The 17883-nt window shown below is 43.7% G+C and overlaps 1 protein-coding gene across 1 annotated transcript in view; it reads left to right on the plus strand.

The window, feature by feature from the left end:
* ppp1r9a (protein phosphatase 1, regulatory subunit 9A) overlaps positions 1 to 17883 on the plus strand; it is a 345934-nt gene that overhangs the window by 311597 nt on the left and 16454 nt on the right. Inside the window, 1 exon segment of the mRNA XM_078538769.1 lies at positions 701 to 899. Within this exon segment, the coding sequence (XP_078394895.1) occupies positions 701 to 899 (199 nt within the window).

The following is a 17883-nucleotide window of genomic DNA, read 5'->3' on the forward strand; positions in this document are numbered from 1 at the left end:
TGGTTCACATGCCTTGGCAGTTTAAGGCTTGCAGATCACTGCCTGCTGATCAACCTAACTTGTCTTTTTTAATGCAGTGCCATTAAGAGCATAACTGTATTAGGGCACTTTTGATTACCAATTCAACATTACAATTAATCCAGCATTCATTTATGGTGTCATTGGGTCTGATGCCACAGCTTCCAAAGTGAGATATTGTCATCTGTCTTTACAGATGCAAGGATCTCAGTAGGTGGGCACAGAGTATTTCCCATACAATCTGACCTGCCTCGCTAAAAGTCATCCTTTTATCTTCAGATGTGTCCAGTAGGGAAACTACTATTGGATAACCCATTGGTACCAGTAGTGATGTTGAGGGATGGAGAAAATTCTGAACAATTAATGGCTTCATGAAGACTTAGGTGCCAGTAGAAAAAATATTAACAAAACCGGTCAAAGATGACGGAAATATCAAGAATTTACTTGCCTGGATATTTTAAATCAATTGCTGTCACAGTTGATTCCCTAATAATCCTGATGACTTGGTGCCCAGTATATCAACATTTCGGAAAATAGCCTGCAAAATGGACATCACTTAGCTGTGACTAAAAAAGTGGGGTGTAGTATTCATCGGAGAGGGAATATTGTATGCTGGTGCTTTGGAAAATATCAATAATCATGGATGCCTGTGTTCAATACATTTTTGTGTTTTTATTGGCAGGATCTCCAAGGATACACTAGACAGCTTGGCAAGCAACATTTCAGTGGGGGAAACATCCTCCTCTGTCTCACCATGTGTACTTTTATCCTGGTTTGGAGAAAATGCTGGAGGATACAACTCTTCCAATAATATGCCATCCCCTAGCAGCTCAACAGAACCATCTTCTGAGAGCCTGAGTCCAGAAAAACAGAGACTTAAGGTAATCTGCTGCTTATTTTTTGTGTTTAAAATGAGAGATGAAGAGAACATATTACTGAGTTTTATTGAGCAGAGATTAACATTTGATTGAACAATATTAGATACATTTTTAATGAACAGGAATATTCAATTTTATTACTTGATCGGTGAAAATTGAAGTTTACATTTGAGCTGGTGGATCAGGCTTATTTTTGGAATGAGGCAAATTATATTGATTATCCATTTCATTAACAAATCCAGATCTGAAGAAAAACTACTTGTCCCCTACTCACTGACCAAAAGTACCACTAAATATGTATTAACACAGAATCTCCTTGATTCAGCTTGCGCTAAAATTTGTCATTTATGTCATCAATCATACCAACAGCAACTTAAACCAAAGTTTCTCAGAAATCTCAAAATATGCACTAATGTAAAAACTGGTGTGAAAGAAATTGAAATCAGCATTCAGAATTCAAACACAGAATATACACTGTATTCCTTTTTTTTGAAAAATATACTTTATTCATAAAATATCTGGAAGAACATTCCAAAACATTTCAAAATCACCATCACAAAAGTACAATCAGATTCAACTTTTACACGTGGATCACGAGGTGCAATAATACAATCAATGAATATTACAATCATTTCAATATGGTCATTACAGACAATCAGACAATGGTATTGGAGTTATCAACATACATCATGTTGCAGTCTGAGGTGCTTCAATAGAATTATAATGCAATTACTATTCAATGCATACATTAATTTTGAGCTGTACAGCCCGAGGGGCTCTCAACAGTTCCCAGTCCTTTCCTCACTGCATCTTTGCGGCGGCTGCCCCAAGCTTTAGTGCGACCCTCAGCATGTAGCCCTGGACTTTGGAATGTGCCAGTCTGCAACACTCGGTTGGGGACAACTCTTTGCGCTGGAAGACCAACAAGTTTCGGGCAGACCAAAGAGCGTCTTTCACCGAGTTGATGATCCTCCAGCTGCAATTGATGTTTGTCTAGGGATGTGTCCCTGGGAACAGCCCGTAGAGCACAGAGCCCTTGACAGAAACCACTGCATCTCTCTCCAGACCTTCTTTGCAAAGGCACAATCCACAAGGAGGCGAACAACGGTCTCGTGCCCACCACAGCCACCTCGAGAGCAACATGCAGAGGGGGTGAGACTCCTGGCGTGTTGGAAGGATCTGACGGGGAGGGCCTTTCTCACCACCAGCCAAGCTACATCTTGGTGCTTGTTGGAAAGTTCTGGTAATGAGGCATTCTACCAAATGACTTTGACAGTCTGCTTGGGGAACCATCCCACAGGATCCACCCTCTCCTTTTCCCGCAGGACCTCTAAGACGTTACGTGTCGACCACTGCCTGATGGACTTGTGGTCAAAGGTTTTCTCTGCATAAATTTTTCCACGAGGGACAGGTGTTACAGCACGGTCCAACTACTTGGAGCGTTCCGCGGCAGCTTGGCCAGACCCATCCTTCGCAACAGCGGGGACAGGTAGAACCTCAGCCCGTAGTAACACTTGGTGTTTGCGTACCGAGGATCTACGCACAGCTTGATGGAGCCGCACACAAAGGTGGCCATCAGTATGAGGGCAATGTTAGACACGTTTTTTCCCCCCTTATCTAGAGGCTTGTACATCACGTCCCTGCGGACACGATCCATTTTCGACCTCCAGATAAAGCGAAAGATGGCTCAGGTGATCGCCATCATGCAGGAGTCTGGAATGGGCCAAACCTGCGTACTGCGACATCGAGAGTGCCTCACACCTGATGACCGGGTTCTTACCCACCATGGAGAGGGAGCATCGCTCCCACATGCCCAAGTTTCTTTGCGCCAAAGACACTCGCTCCTTCCAGTTTCTAACGCATGCCCCGATCCCTCCGAACCATATCCCCAGCATCTTCAGGTCGTCAGCCCTGACGGTGAAGGGGACAAAGAATGGGTCAGCCCAGTTCCCTAAGAACATGGCCTCGCTCTTCCCACGATTTACCTTGGCTCCCGAGGCCAGTTCGAACTGGTCGCAGATGTGGATCAGTCTGCGTACCGACAGCAGATCCAAGCAGAAGACGGCAACATCATCCATGTACAGGGAGGCTTTGACCTGACTGTCTCCACTGCCTGGGATTGTCACTCCTCTTATGCCCAGATCCTTCTTGATGGACTCTGCAAAGGGTTCTATGCAACATACAAACAGGACAGGGGAGAGAGGGCAGCCCTGCCTGACTCCAGATTTAATAGGAAAGCTATCTGATTCCCACCCATTGATTGAGGCGGCGCTACTGATGCTAGTGTAGAGCAGTTGGATCCAATTGCGAATTCCCTCCCCAAACCCCATTTTGGAGAACACATCCACCATGTAGGTGTGCGATATTCTGTCAAAGGCCTTCTCCTGATCCAGGCTGATGAGGCGGGTGTCCACACCCCTGTCCTGTACATAGGCAATCGTATCCCTGAGAAGCGCGAGGCTGTCAGAGATCTTCCTGCCGGGCACAGCGCAGGTCTGGTCAGGGTGGATCACCAATTCCAGAGCAGACTTGACCCGATTGGCGATGACCTTGGACAGAATCTTACAGTCCACATTCAACAGTGAAATGGGTCGCCAATTTCTAATTTCCTCCCTTTCCCCCCTTGTGCTTGCAGATGAGGGTGATGATGCCTTTCCTCATGGATTCTGACATGCTGCTGGCCAGAAGCATACTCTCGTACACTTCTGGCAGGTCTGGGCCGATCCAGTCCCACAGAGCCGAATTGAACTCCGCCGGCAAGCTATCACTTCCGGGAGTTTTACTTTTCTCGAAGGACTCAAGGGCCTTAGTCAATTCGTCAGGAGTTAGCCGTTTGTCCAGGCCCTCCCGTGTACTGTCATCTAAGACCTCCATGATAGAGGACTGGGAGGCCTTGCTGTCTGTGGGCTTCACGTCATACAATCCGGCATAAAAGGATTTGCTGATCCTCAAAATGTCGGACTGCGATGACTTTACTGAGCCTTCTTCTTCCTTCAGGCTGCTGATTGCAGAGCTCTCTCTGTGTACCTTTTGGAAGAAGAAACTTGAGCCCATCTCATCCTGCTCCACGGAGCGGACTTTGGAACGGAAGATGATCTTGGAGGCCTCTGAGGCAAAGAGCGAGGCTTGCTGGCTCTTCACCATTTGGAGTTCCTCCTTGACATCGACCCCCATTGACTGCAGCCACAGCAGGTCCTTCGTGTTTTTCTGGAGTCGGGACATTTCCCCCTGTTCCTTTCTGGCTTTCTGGACGCCTTTGAGGATGAAAAGCCTCTTGATGTTTCCCTTGATCACTTCCCACCAGTGTGTCAGGGACTCAAAGAGGGGTTTCACGATTCTCCAACCTTTGTAATCCCTCTTGAGCTCCTCAATGTTCTCTGGGGTCAGCAGTTGCACGTTTAGCTTTCATGCCCCTCTACCCACCCTCTGGTCTGCCTCTAAATGACAGTCAGCCAGTAGGAGGCAGTGGTCAGAGAAGAACACCAGCTTGACGTCGGTGGATCTGCCTGTGAACGCATGGGACACCAACAGGAAGTCTATCCTGGAACAGATGGACCAGTCTGGCCATGACCAGGTGTATCTACGCTGCGCGCCATCTGCAGGGTTGCTGAAGACGTCGTGCAGCTTGGCATCCTTAACTGTTTCCATCAGGGATCTGGACGTAGCGTCCAATCTGCTGTCGGCCCTGCCAGATCATCCAGCCACATCGATGATGCAGTTGAAGTCACCGCCCAGAATGACCAGCCTGGAGGTCACCAGCAGCAGTGGGAGCTGCTGAAAGACTGCCAGCCGCTCGCCCTTTTGTGCCTGGGCGTGCACGTTAATTAACCGGAGTGGAGCATTCTTGTACATTACGTTTGCTACGAGGAGGCGCCCGCCCACCACCTCCTTAACGTCAGAGGCGGTGAAGTTGTCTCCCCGCAGCAGAATACCCAGGCTGGAGGAACGAGAGTCGTTTCCTCCCGACCAGATCGATGGCCCGTGGGACCACCATCGTGACCATTGCCTGTAGGAGCTGAGGTGCGGTATCGCACACTCCTGCGGAAACAACAGGTCAGCTTTGACCTTGGCAAGGTAGTCCAAGGTCACAACACATCGCGTAGTAGACTTAATGCTATGCACGTTTATGGATACAATCTTTACACCCACTTTAAAGCATTTAGTCTCTTACAAAACCTGTTGTCTTTGAGAGTTCCAGACCTTTGGTCTGCTCCTGCATACCCATAGTGTTTACAAATTGCCTCACTTTGGATGGGCTGAGGAAACTGTCCTGAACCACCCCATTGGAGATGTTCCACTTAGGTGGCATCTGGGGATTCGTGCCAGGAACGAGATTCGAATTGTTCTCTGTTGGAGAAGACTCTCCGATCCTCTCCCCCTCTGGGGCGTTGCTGCTCCTGGCTTCCCGGAGCTGGGGTGCGCTGAGCGCTTCACTGCTCCCAGATTCCTGGGGCTGGGGTGCGCTGGCCTCTTCTGGTTGCGGGCAAAGTTGGGGTGCGCTGGTCTCCTCGTTGTCTCCAATGTACTGGAGCTCGGGTGTCTCGCCCTCTAACTCCCTAGAGCTTTGCCGCTTCTTCTGTAGGTGCCACCCTTGCCTTTCTTCGTCCGAAGAGCAGCTGCCTTTGTCATCTGTGTCGAATGGGAGACGCCTCTTGCCACTTATCTGGGAAGTGGCTTGGCCCCTTCTTAGCCCGTTCTTCCTTTTGACTCTCTTCACCAGCTGCCACTCCCCCTGCTGATTCTCCGCTGCTTCCTCCTCCATTGATTCGCTCTCCTGAGGAGTGGGAGGTTCAGGGGGCAGTGCAGTTGATTGGCTGTCTGCTACCTTAATCTTTTCCACCACCTTGTCTCTCTCTGTGCCTTCCTTTGTCCCGTTGTTCTCACTGGGGGCCTTGGTGGTTGGGGGTTGCAAGTGTCCTTTGTAGTAGTGACACGAAGCGTTTCAACTGCTTCCCCCTCGTTGGCTTTGGCTGCCTGTGCATAAGTGAGGCAGCGTTTGGGGCAGTTCCTGTAGAGGTGGCCTGCCTCGCCACACAGGGTGCACACTTAGTCTTTTGCAGTCCTTTGTCAGGTGCCCTTCCTGCTTGCAGTTCTTGCAGAGGACGGCACTACAATTGGCCGCCACTACAATTGGCCGCCACATGACCAGACTTGCCGCATGAGTGACAAAGTTTGGGCTGCCCAGCGTAGACAAGGTAGCCACGGCTTCCCCTGATAGCAAATCTGGAAGGAGGGTGGAAGATGGCTCCCTTACCATTGGTCTTGAGCGTGACCTTGACCTGGCGTTTGCTTGTCCAAATCCCGAAGGCGTCTCTAACCTCATTGCAGCTCCCAACCTTGTCGATGTACCTGGCGAGGAAGGTGAACACATTAGCAGCAGGGACATTGGGGTTGTAGAGATGCACCGTCACCACACGGTCCCGTTGCAACGGCAGAGCGAAGAGCGACTCCACCGTCAGGATCTTCATCTCCGGCTGGCCTCTCTTCTCCTTGAACACCTTCAGGAACTTGACGCAAGCTGCCACACTCCTGAAAGTCACGTCGAAAAATGTAGTGCTGGGCAAGTCTTGCAGGGAGTAGATCTCCTCCGCTTCAAATCCACACGCCTTCAACAGGATCTGCTTGATGAAGAAGGCCCGATCCATGGGTGCTCATCCTTCACTGTCCTTCACCGCCACCCGAACGGTGTTACGTACTCCATGGTATGGGGCTCGACTGGTTATAGCCATCGCTTCACGACTACACTTGATCTTAGCCAAAAGGCCAACACTGTATTCCTTCTCTTCATGTCCTTCTTTATTTAATGGATGTTAAACTAAAGGCTAAAGCTATAAAACTGTCATTTATAGCCTTAGGCAAAGCATATTTAAGAAAATCTAATTATGGAGGCTTTTCTCTTTTTAATGTAAGATTCAGATACCATGAAAATTAATTCAAAGATGTAGAAAATATAATGCCAGTCTCAGGAAAAAAGAAAAATGACTATAAAGTACCAGAGTCCTGTGGCACCTACAATTTTGGGTATCAATTTGCATCTGCTTAGAAGTTACATAAATGCAGCAAGATCACCTTCACTGGTATTCTGCATGAGGGCAGAGCAATTTGAATTAAGTGAAGTTTCAGTAGACGATACGCGATTACAATAAAAATGATTGTGATAGTTTATGCATAGTGAGGTGCTGTAAAACAAGTGTAAGTCTTTTGATTTGTGAGTCTCTTCAGGAATTCCTGGCATGATTCAGCTCTTATTCAGTTGTTGCACTGTAAACTATGAGGCCATTACCTTTTTCTTTAAGTTGGTTTTAACTATGGCCTGGATTTTATAGTAGTGATGACAGCAAAACTGTCAGTGTTCTTTGTTATTATTCCTCTGAAACTGACAGCAATGTTTGGAGTCTGCTAGTGCGTAATTAAACCTAGAAATACAGAAGTTGCTGTCAGCGATTCTAAGCTTCTCCATTGGTTATGCTGTTGAACTCTCTGTAGATAGAAATTGATTAGAAAACTTCCACTTTAGTGCTGTAATATTGTTATTTAAAAATTGTCGAAAAAGCTGTCAATGAGGTGTAACTGGATTTTTGACGGTGTCTTAAGTTGTAGTTAATGTTGAACTCTCTGGCCCTGGAAAACTAATTTGGTATTTTCATAATGTCAATATTTTGCCTTATGATTATTCCATTAATTTTTATTGTAACTTCTATAAAAGTTTTCTCATGATATTTCAACTTCTACTGTGTTTGTCCCAATCTTTATTTCACTTTCTGTAAAACTTATAAAAGGTGAAGGATAATCAGTGCATTTTACTTTTTGGGTTGCTCTCTGAGAACTCTTCAATATGTTTGGCAGCTTACCCTGATTAATGACATCACTGTTGCTGGATACCTGGAGAACCCCTTGACTTGGCACCAAATTCAAATAACATCGTAAAAGATGAAACCACACCACAGAGATCGCTAGAGCTTTGAGGGCAGCTTTCTTCGAGGTTAGCGATGAGCACTGTCATTCGCTACTGACCACAAAATCTAAGCTCATCTCTTTGACTCTGAAAACATCTGGAGCTCAAGAGCTGCTAATGGACTCCTAAGTAACTTTGATCCTGAAATTGATTTATGCCAGAAAATTTGGTATAATTTCAATTTGGAGAGTATTAATTTGTTATTAAAATCTGTAGCTTTCTTTAACAATCATCCGTGCATTGAAAATAATGTACAGATATATTTAATAATCTCATAATCCCAGCAGAGGTGGAAGGAAGGTCAACATTCGAGTTACAAAACTGTAGTCCTGATTCTCCAAGCCACACTCCTTTGAGTGTTACTTCCTGCTCAGAATGCTGAATTTACTTTGTACTTTAAAATCAGGATTGTTATAAGGCACTGCAGCTTTACATGCATGATTAAAGATCAATTAATCGAATTCAAAAATGCAGTACAGCAAGACAATTTCAACATATCAAACTCATGGATAAGAATAGACCACCTGGTCCATCAAGCCTGTCCATATAGTCAGATTGCAACTAAACATCGTGACCCCCAATGTTCCCCTTCCAACAGGAGGAACCATGCAGCCTCCTGGGAGAGGTGTTAAATAAAACACCAGGTCAATTCAGGGAAAATGCTCTCCAACCCTGAAAGGCAATTAAATGGAGATCACCATGGATACGAGGGCATATCACTCTCAGCTATCTCTTGCATACAGTAATATATGCCTCGACCAGCTTCCTTTAGAATGCTTGAAACAAATCTCCATGAGCCAGCAACTTGTTCCAAAGATCAGTGACCCTCTATGAGAAGCAAAACTTCTTGATATATGTTCAAAATTCCGAATAGATTGGGAAGTGGCTTAGGGAGCATTTGATCAGTAGGGACAGTGCTTAAAACATTGACCTTTATTATTGGGATCAATGTTAGAAGCTGCATAAAGCATTACTGTTTTTCTCACAGCTAGGTATCTGATGGAAACCCATCACTGTATTTGAGCTTCCAATCCAAGCTATTGAGAAACTAACAATTAAGAAATTCTTGTTTGCCCTATAGATAGCATAGTCTGTCCCCATTGGAAAACACACTCCATTTATCTAATTCTGGAGAATTTAAGGACAGGTTGGCCATGGATTGGAGACTCCAGGTTTGCACAGATAGTCAGTCAGCAAAATTGCACATCTTGCTAGTTAAGCTTCCCATTGCTCATCCAGCAAGCTAGCAACTGGGCATTATGTGGAGCTGAGTGGAATGACAAATGAGAACCCCCTGTCTTTATTAGGGGTCATAGTTTGGATAGTTTCATTTTGGTCAGTTGATTTGTGATATAAGGTTGCTGTCCTCAATATGTAATTGATACTGAAGTTGAAATTGAGATAATGCTGCACTCTCAGACATGTCAAACCTTGGATGAAATGTTAAACTGAGCCCTATTTGTCTGCTCAAATAGAATTTAAAAATCCAATGCACTATCCAAAGTGGAGCTGGGAGTTCTCCCAATTCCCTGGTTAACAATCTTCCTATGGTCAGTGTAGTTTGTAATTTACCCTGGGAGGAGAGGCGGTGTGGGGGGTGATCATGTTATGCACAAAATATCTTATTTATCTGAATTTAAACTTTGGTCTCACTAATAAAGGTCACTTACAGAACGCAACAACTGTGACTTTCAAAAAGCAGTTCCTTGTAAGTTTTTGGGCTGTATTGTGAAGTAGTACATAAATGCCATCCCAATTATCCAAAATTCTAGATTGATAAAATAACTAAAGCATGGGCTTTATAGAGAAATATGCCTTTGTTCTGACCTTGTATTTTAAATGAAAGGAAAAGTCAATAAAACAGCATTGAGGGGAAAAAATTAAAATAGAAATGTATTTTGCTCTAAGGTGTTATTTTCATTACAGCGGAGCCTCACCTATTCATCATAATGGAGCATATGCCTCCCTTTCCCCAGTGGATAATAGAATTAGTATATAACTGTGAGGATCCAATACTTAACTTGATGCTGAATTTATAAGCTTCTTATTGACGTATTTAGATTATGGAATTAAGTTTCCATTCTCTGCAAGTAAGATTCACGTTTTCCCATTTTAAGAATTTGGTATTCATGAGAGTAAATATTGGCCTCCTGACGATGAAGCTTCAACTGTTGATCTTATGACCTGAGCTAATATCAGAGCTCCTAGGATGTGTATTCTATTTTTCCAGCTACATCCATGATCTAAGACTTTGAGAAATCAATTCAAAGCACTTTCTCTGGTTTATGCAAAATTTAAGCCATGGCTCCTTTGCATTTATGGCACATAATCAAGAGTGCAGATAATGTGAATGTGGATAATTGAGGTTCCACCATAATAAAAGTATGTAACAAACGTATAAATTAAATATGGCTGCATAATTTGCGTAGTATTTTAATCAGCAGTACTATATTTCTCATTTCTGTGCAACGAAAAGCAACTTTTGACTCCTCCCTCTTCACAACAGTATAATAGAATTCTTACAAGGGCTAGGAACAGTAGGTGTGCCAGGCACAAAGCAGCACTTACCATGAAAAAGTGACCTTTATCTTGTCTGTGATTTGTCTGTTGAATTTGGATAAGATAAAAAAAAAACAACCTGTGAACTCACTGCAGGGAATCATAACCTTGTGCCCTATCACACTGTGGCGCATTGGATCTTGCTGGTCAACATTTTATTTTGCAGTAAACCTTCTTTACTACTATGCCACCTCGAGAGGTGTTTTGTAAAAATAAACTAAATTATGTTCTTTTGCTAATGAGAAAATAAATAGCTGATTTTACACATCTAGTCAGGGTGAAAATCACACCCATGATTATTCAGTATGAGTCATGTTCTCAAGCAAGCATGTTCTCCTTGCATTGGCCTGCATGTTCTCCCTATATTGGCCTATGTGCTTTAAACTGGGAATGTGTGGTCTTGTTTCTGGTTTGTTGTGGAAGTACACAAAGTATTATTTACTTGGACTCATTTTCATCCCTTAGCTGTTTCTTTCTGACAGACCTACTGGTCATGGCCATCATTCTTCCATTATCTCTATCATGGGGTATGACATTTAGATTGTGTTGAGTTGCTTCTTTATGCTGATCATTAATAATAATTAAACTTGTGGTGGGATATCCTTTGGTCTCTTTTAATCAGTTGCATTGAACTTGCGTTTAACCTGTGGCTATTGAAAATATGGTAACTACATTTTGGCTTTAAAACTTATTCCATCAGTAATAATAATGGCTTCGAGTTTTGAAATCATGCCAGAGTATTTATATGATCTTGCTGGTCAATATTTTATTTGTCATGGGAAGTAGTAGTCTGTTGAGTGTGTTTTAACTATTGGTATGGTATACTTAATCATACTCACTGAAACAAATCAGTATAGAAATGTATAGACAAAGGAGGAGGCCATTTGGCCCTTCAAATTCATGCCAGCTCTCTGTAAAGTAATCCACTCAGTCACGTTACCCCATTTATCCCATAGGCCTGCAAGTTTATTTTCCTCAAGTGCCATCTAATTTCCTTTTGAAATCACTGATAGTCTTCGCTCCTACAACCTTCATATGCATTGAGTTCCATAAGAATGAATTCAGAAACGTTCTTACATTAAAATTGGAAGAACTACAAAGTTAAGGAACTCAAACTGACAGGATACCACTTATTTTAATCAAAAACAAAAAGCAAATGTTCTCTGAAGAACATAATTCCTTTCCTACTTTTCACTTAAATTTTGGTGCGGAATGTAGCTGAATTGGATAGTCATGGTGTTTATATGTTGAATTAGAGAACAGCTCATTGGTTAAAGAATTTGAATGATCAGTAACAGTATGGTTTAGTCTTTAACCATTATGGATAGTTTAAATCTTGTATTATAATATCTTGAAACTGAAAAGGTATTCTTGGATTAAGTGCACGTAACTTGTTACTCAGTTTGGGAACAAAATAGCAATGATTACAATTCTATTTATTTTCAAACTCCACAATCAATATCAACTTATTTATTTTTCTGACATCAATCCTACATCTTTCTCGAGGGCTATCATCACCACCCTCCTCGAAACTCTTCTTAGCTCTCCCACCTTCTCAAAATATCACCCTATCTTAAATTTTGCCTTTCCCTCCTAAGTCTTGGAAGATGCTGCTGTTTCAAAATAATGCCATTACTTTCACTCCATGTTTTGAGACCCTGCAATCTGGTCCCTGCCCTCCCCACAGGAAAAATGCAGCTCTTGTCCTAGTTACTAATGGCATTCTCTAATCTATCCACTGATGATTATTCTATCCTCCAATACCTCTAGTGCAGCTGATGGCATGGTTCACAAATAATTCCATTTATAACTGTCCCAATGAGAAGACTGTAAGTCATTCAATGGATTTTCCTCCTGTGGTTGAGTGGTCTCTGCTGATTGTTTGAAGTGCTCTGTCCATTGTTCCCACTTGCTCAGACTATCCCTTGGTGCCACCATAGAGTAGCACGAAATCAGGTTGTGTTTTCTATCTCCTCTTTTGACTCAAAGCCTACTTGATACTTCCTGTCTGATATTTTCTGGATTTAGACAAAACCGAAAGGGATATAACTTACATTTATTTTATAGCACTTTGTTACATCCTCGAGACATCCTGAAGTGCTAATAGACAATGGATTACTTTCAAGATTCATTTGCTGTTGTTATGCAGGCAAAAAAGCAAATAAATGAGTGACCTGATAACTTTTATTTAGTGATGTTAGTTGAAGGATAAATATTGTCCTGCTTACTGGCAAACTACATATTCTTTTTTTGAGTGGTGCCATTTGATCTTGTACATATGCTTGAACAAGCAGATGGGGTCTTGATTTTAATATTGCATGCAAAAGTAAGCACTTCTAACAATGTAGCACTTCCTCAGTACTGTACTGAAGTGCCAACCGATCTTATGCGGTGAAAGTGAAGCAATCACATTTAGGCTATTATCAACAATTGCATGCTTCTGCCCTTATCTCCACCAAATTCTTCACTAGCCACCTTTAGACAAAGTCCTGCAAATCAACTGTATCACCAAGAATGCCACCTCCAACCTTTGCAGGTTTGCCCACCTCTGCATCCGCTTCTACATTCTCCCTGGTACTGCTGACACTCTAATCTGTGTTTTTCTTATCCGGAGTCTTGACTACTTTAATGCTCTTCCAACCAACCTTTACAGACTGCAACTTATAAAAAAATTTTGTTACACATGTTATTTCCCCACTCAAGCCTCAAACTTCCAATACTCCAGTCGCCACTGCTACTGCAGCCCAAGGATTAACTTCACGTTCTTGCCCTCACCTACAAATACTTTCATGGCCTTGCATTAGCCTAGATCAGTAACTTGTTTAAACATTATGGCCTGAACTTTCATCCTTGAGGCAGGTGGTGGGAGTCAGGAAAATTTCCAGCTTGGCCTACCCGGCTCAGAAGACAGTGCCCGCAAAGACGGGATCTTATTAGCCGGGGGTCAGATGCAGGCTGCGCTCAGGCCAGCGACCCGGGAAAAAAGTTTGGAGGCAGCCACAGAGGCTGCCGGGTGTCAAGGTGGACTGTTTAAAAGGCCTGCTTTGGTGCTGTGGGACTTGGTCCCAGTTAAAATAAAACTACGAAGGCCCTCCAGCCTTCGGCCCCCACACACACTCCTCATGCTGCCTCGTGACCCCAATGCCAAGTTACGCCCTTCCACCAACTCCCTATGGTCCTCATGTCCCCATGCCAAGCTATGGCATTCTATGCCCATTAAGTCAATATACACTGTATAGAACAAATGAACCCTCTAGTGACAGTAGTTCATTTGAATAAAGAAGCTTTAAAAAATGTCATTCATTCAGAACTTTCTACTATACTAAAAAAAAGTTACTCCACTAGAAGGCAATAAAAATGTCAATCCAGACCCCTTAAAGTAACAAAAACTGCAAGTCCTTGAAACCACTTAACCTTGTGTAAATCAACATTGTGAAATTAACTGCAGAGATCAGAGAGCCTGATCTATCAATCAAGAAATGTTTTCTCTGAGGCTCAGGTGTTTCAACAAGATTAATGGGTTGTCTGGTGGACAGATCAATAACCAGGGGGCATAGATTTAAGGTAAAGGGCAGAAGGTTTAGAGGGGATGTGAGGAAAAATTTTTTACCCAGAGGGTGGTGGGAATCTGGAACTCACTGCCTGAAAGGGTGGTAGAGGCACAAATCCTCATAACATTTAAGAAGTATTTGGATGTGCACTTGCGATGCCATGGCATACAAGGCTATGGCCCTAGTGCTTTAAAATGGGATTAGAATAATTAGGTACTTGTTTGACTGGCACAGACTCGATGGGCCGAAGGGCCTTTTTCTGTGCTGTATGCCTCTATGACTCCATGACATATCTACCAGACTGGACGTGCAGCAAGTGGTGGCAGAAACAACAAGAAGGAAAAACCTACTTGACCTCATCCTCACCTTACTGCTTACACCTTAATAGGAGTAACCGCTACACAGTCCTTGTGGAGATAAAATCCCATCTTCACATTGAGAATACCCTCCATCGAGTTCTGTGGCATTACTACGTGTTAAATGGAATAGATTTCAAACCATCTAGGAACTCAAAGCCAGGCATCCATGAGGACTGTGGGCCAGCAGCAGAATTGTATTCAACCACGATCTGTAACCTCGTGAACTGGCATATTGCCCGATCTACCATTACCATCAGGCCGGGGGATCAGTGCTGGTTCAATAAGGAATGCAGGAGGGCATGCTGGGAGCAGCACCAGGCATACTAAAAAATGAGGTGTCAACCTGGTGAAGCAGCAACACTGGACTACTTGTATGCCAGACACGAAAGCAGCACACAATAGACAGAGCTAAGAAATCCCACAACTAACAGATCAGATCTAAGCTGTGCACTCATGAATGGTGATACACAATTAAACAACTAGCTGGAGGATATACAAATATCCTCAACTTCAATAATGGGAGAGCCCGGTGCATCAGAGCAAAAGACAAGGCTGAAGCATTTGCAACCATCTTCAGCCAGAAGTGCCGAGTGGATGATCAATCTCGCTCTCCTCCTGAGGTCCCCAGTGTCACAAATGCCAGTCCTCAACCAATTCAATTAACTGTACTTGATAGCAAGAAACAGCTGGAGGTACTGGACTGGGCTAATGGCCCTGGCAACATTCTGGCTGAAGTATTGTGCTCCAGAACTAGCCGTGCTCCAAGCCAAGCTGCTCTAGTGCAGTTACAACATTGGCATCTACCCAACAATGTGGAAAATTGCCCAGGTATGTCGTGCACAAAAAGCAGGACAAATCCAACCCAGCCAATTACTGCCCCATCTGTCTACTCTTAATCATCAGCAAAGTGATGTAAACTGTTTTTGACAGTGCTATAAGCGTCACTTATACAGCAATAACCTGCTCACTGATGTTCAGTTTGGGTTCTGCCAGGACCACTCAGCTCCTAACCTTATTCCAGTCTTGGTCCAAACATGGACAAAGGAGCTGAACTCAAGAGATGAAGTAAGAGTGACTTCCCTTGACATCAGGGCAGCATTTGACTGATTGTGGCATTGGGGAGCCTTAGCAAAACTGGAGTCAGTGGGAATCAGGAGAAACTGGAGTTGTACCTTGCACAAATGAAGATGGTTGCGGTTGTTGAAGGCCAATTATCTCAGCCCCAGGACATCACTGCAGTAGTTCCTCAGGGTAGTGTCCTAGACCCAACTATCTTCAATTGCTTCATCAATGACCAAATCCAGAGACTCAGGGTAGTGCTCTGAGAACCTGGTTTTGAATCCCATCATGGCAGATGGTGGAATTTGAATTCAATAAAAAATCTGGAATTAAATGTCTAATGATGACTGTGAAACCATTGTCGATTGTCATAAAAACCCATCTGGTTCACTAATGTCCTTTAAGTAAGGAAATCTGCTGTCCATACCTGGTCTGGCCTACAAGTGACTCCAGACCCACAGCAATGTGGTTGGCTCTTAAATGCCCTCTGAAATGGCATAGCCAGCTATTCAGTTTTCAAGGGCAATTAGGGATGGGCAATAAATGCTGGCATAGCCAGCGACGCCTCCATCCCATGAACGAATATGAAAAAAAAAACCTTCTCTCCATCAGAAGTCAGAAGTGGGAATGTTCACAGATGATTGCACAATGTTCAGTAACATGTGCAACTCCTCAGATACTGAAGCAGTTGGTGTCCATAAGCATCAAGACCTGGACAATGTTCAGGCTTGAGCTGATAAGTGGCAAGTAACATTCATGCCACACAAGTGTCAGGCAATGACCATTTCCAACAGGAGAGAATCTAACCATCTCCCCCTAACATTCAATAGTATTTCCATCATTGAACACCCCACTATCAACATCCTAGAAGCTGAACTGGACCAACCATATAAATACTGTGGCTACAAGAGCAGGTCAGAAGCTGGGAACTCTGCGATGAGTAACTCACCTCCTGACTCCCAAAGCCTGTCCATCCCTCCTAAGGGACAAGTTAGGAGTGTAATAGAATACTCTCCATTTGACTAGATGAGTGCAGCTCCAACAACACCCAGAAGCTTGACACCATCCAGGACAAAGCAGCTTGCTTGATTGGCACCCCTTCAACAAACAATTCACTCCCTCCACCACCGATGCACAGTGCAGCAGTGTGTCCCATCTACTAGACACACTGCAGCAACTCACCAAGGCTACTTCGACAGTACCTTCAAAACCTGTAATCTCTATGACCTAGAAGGACAAGGCAGCAGATGCATGGGAACCCATCACCTGCAAGTTCCCTTCCAAGCCACCCGCCATCCTGACTTGTAAATATATCGCCGTTCCTTCACTGCCACTGAATCAAAACTCTGGAACTCCCTCCCTAACAACACTATGGGTGTACCTGCACCACATGGACTGCACAGTTCAAGAAGGTGGTTCATCACCACCACCTCAAGGGCAACTAAGGATAGGCATCAAATGCTAGCGTAGCCAGAGACACCCACATTCTGTGAAAGAATGAAAAGCAAGTGCCACTTTTGATGGGAGCTTAACCAGAGCTATAGACATTTCCTGCACCCAACCTTGTAGCAGGTGCTTCGTTGTCAGAGACGAATGAGAGCAGGGGTTATTATCCCTCCATGACCCTTGTGTTTTTTTTTTGCTATTGAAAACCTCTTCAGAACGTGGTTGATGTTATACGTTTAATAAGTATATGTTTGAGCAAAAGAGCCCATATTTTAACCCAGAATGGGACTTAAATGGTTAAATTATGAAGACAAGCTGCATAAATATGGCTTGTACCCCTTGAGCATTGACAATTGAGTGGTTATAATCTCTGCCTTATTGAATGAGTAATGTGTAAACTGGCGTAGAAATAACAGATTAGGGAGGTGTGACATGGCAAAGGAGTGGTGTGGGAAAAAGGTGTTCCATTTTACAGGACACTGGCACCAGTAACAGGACAAGAAAGAATTGTACCGCTGGGTTGCGTTTTACCTGAATTGGGCTGGGACCAGGGTCCGAGTGGAAAGACTATCAAGAGGGTGGTCACAAGAACTTTAAAATAGGAAGCGGGTGTAAGGGCTCAATCAGCAAAGTTAGTACAAATAATGGCTTAAAAACAATCAAAAGGTTGGAGACTAGAACAACCTTGAGAAATTGTGTTTTAGGTGTGACAGGTAAATGGAAATCGAAAAGATGTGAAGTAACTAAAGCAGGAGAAAGAACTAAAAAATATCACGTGTAAAACATTAGAGCATGAACAGAGGTCCGGGTGTTTGACCCAAATAAGCATTATTTAAACAAGCACACTAGAGTATAAGGAACAAATTAAATGAATTGCAGGCACAAATTCAACTGAGTGTATGCATGGTAGCCATTATTGAGACATGATGGCCATTATTGAGACATGGCTGCAAGATGGCCAGGACATGGAACTAAATACACCAGGTTATAAGGTCTACAAGAAAAATAGGGAACATGATAACAGGGGAGGAGTAATTAAGGATGAAAACACTTCAATG

The sequence above is a fragment of the Cetorhinus maximus genome, chromosome 3, assembly GCF_964194155.1.
Source record: "Cetorhinus maximus chromosome 3, sCetMax3.hap1.1, whole genome shotgun sequence".
NCBI classification, from domain to species: domain Eukaryota; kingdom Metazoa; phylum Chordata; class Chondrichthyes; order Lamniformes; family Cetorhinidae; genus Cetorhinus; species Cetorhinus maximus.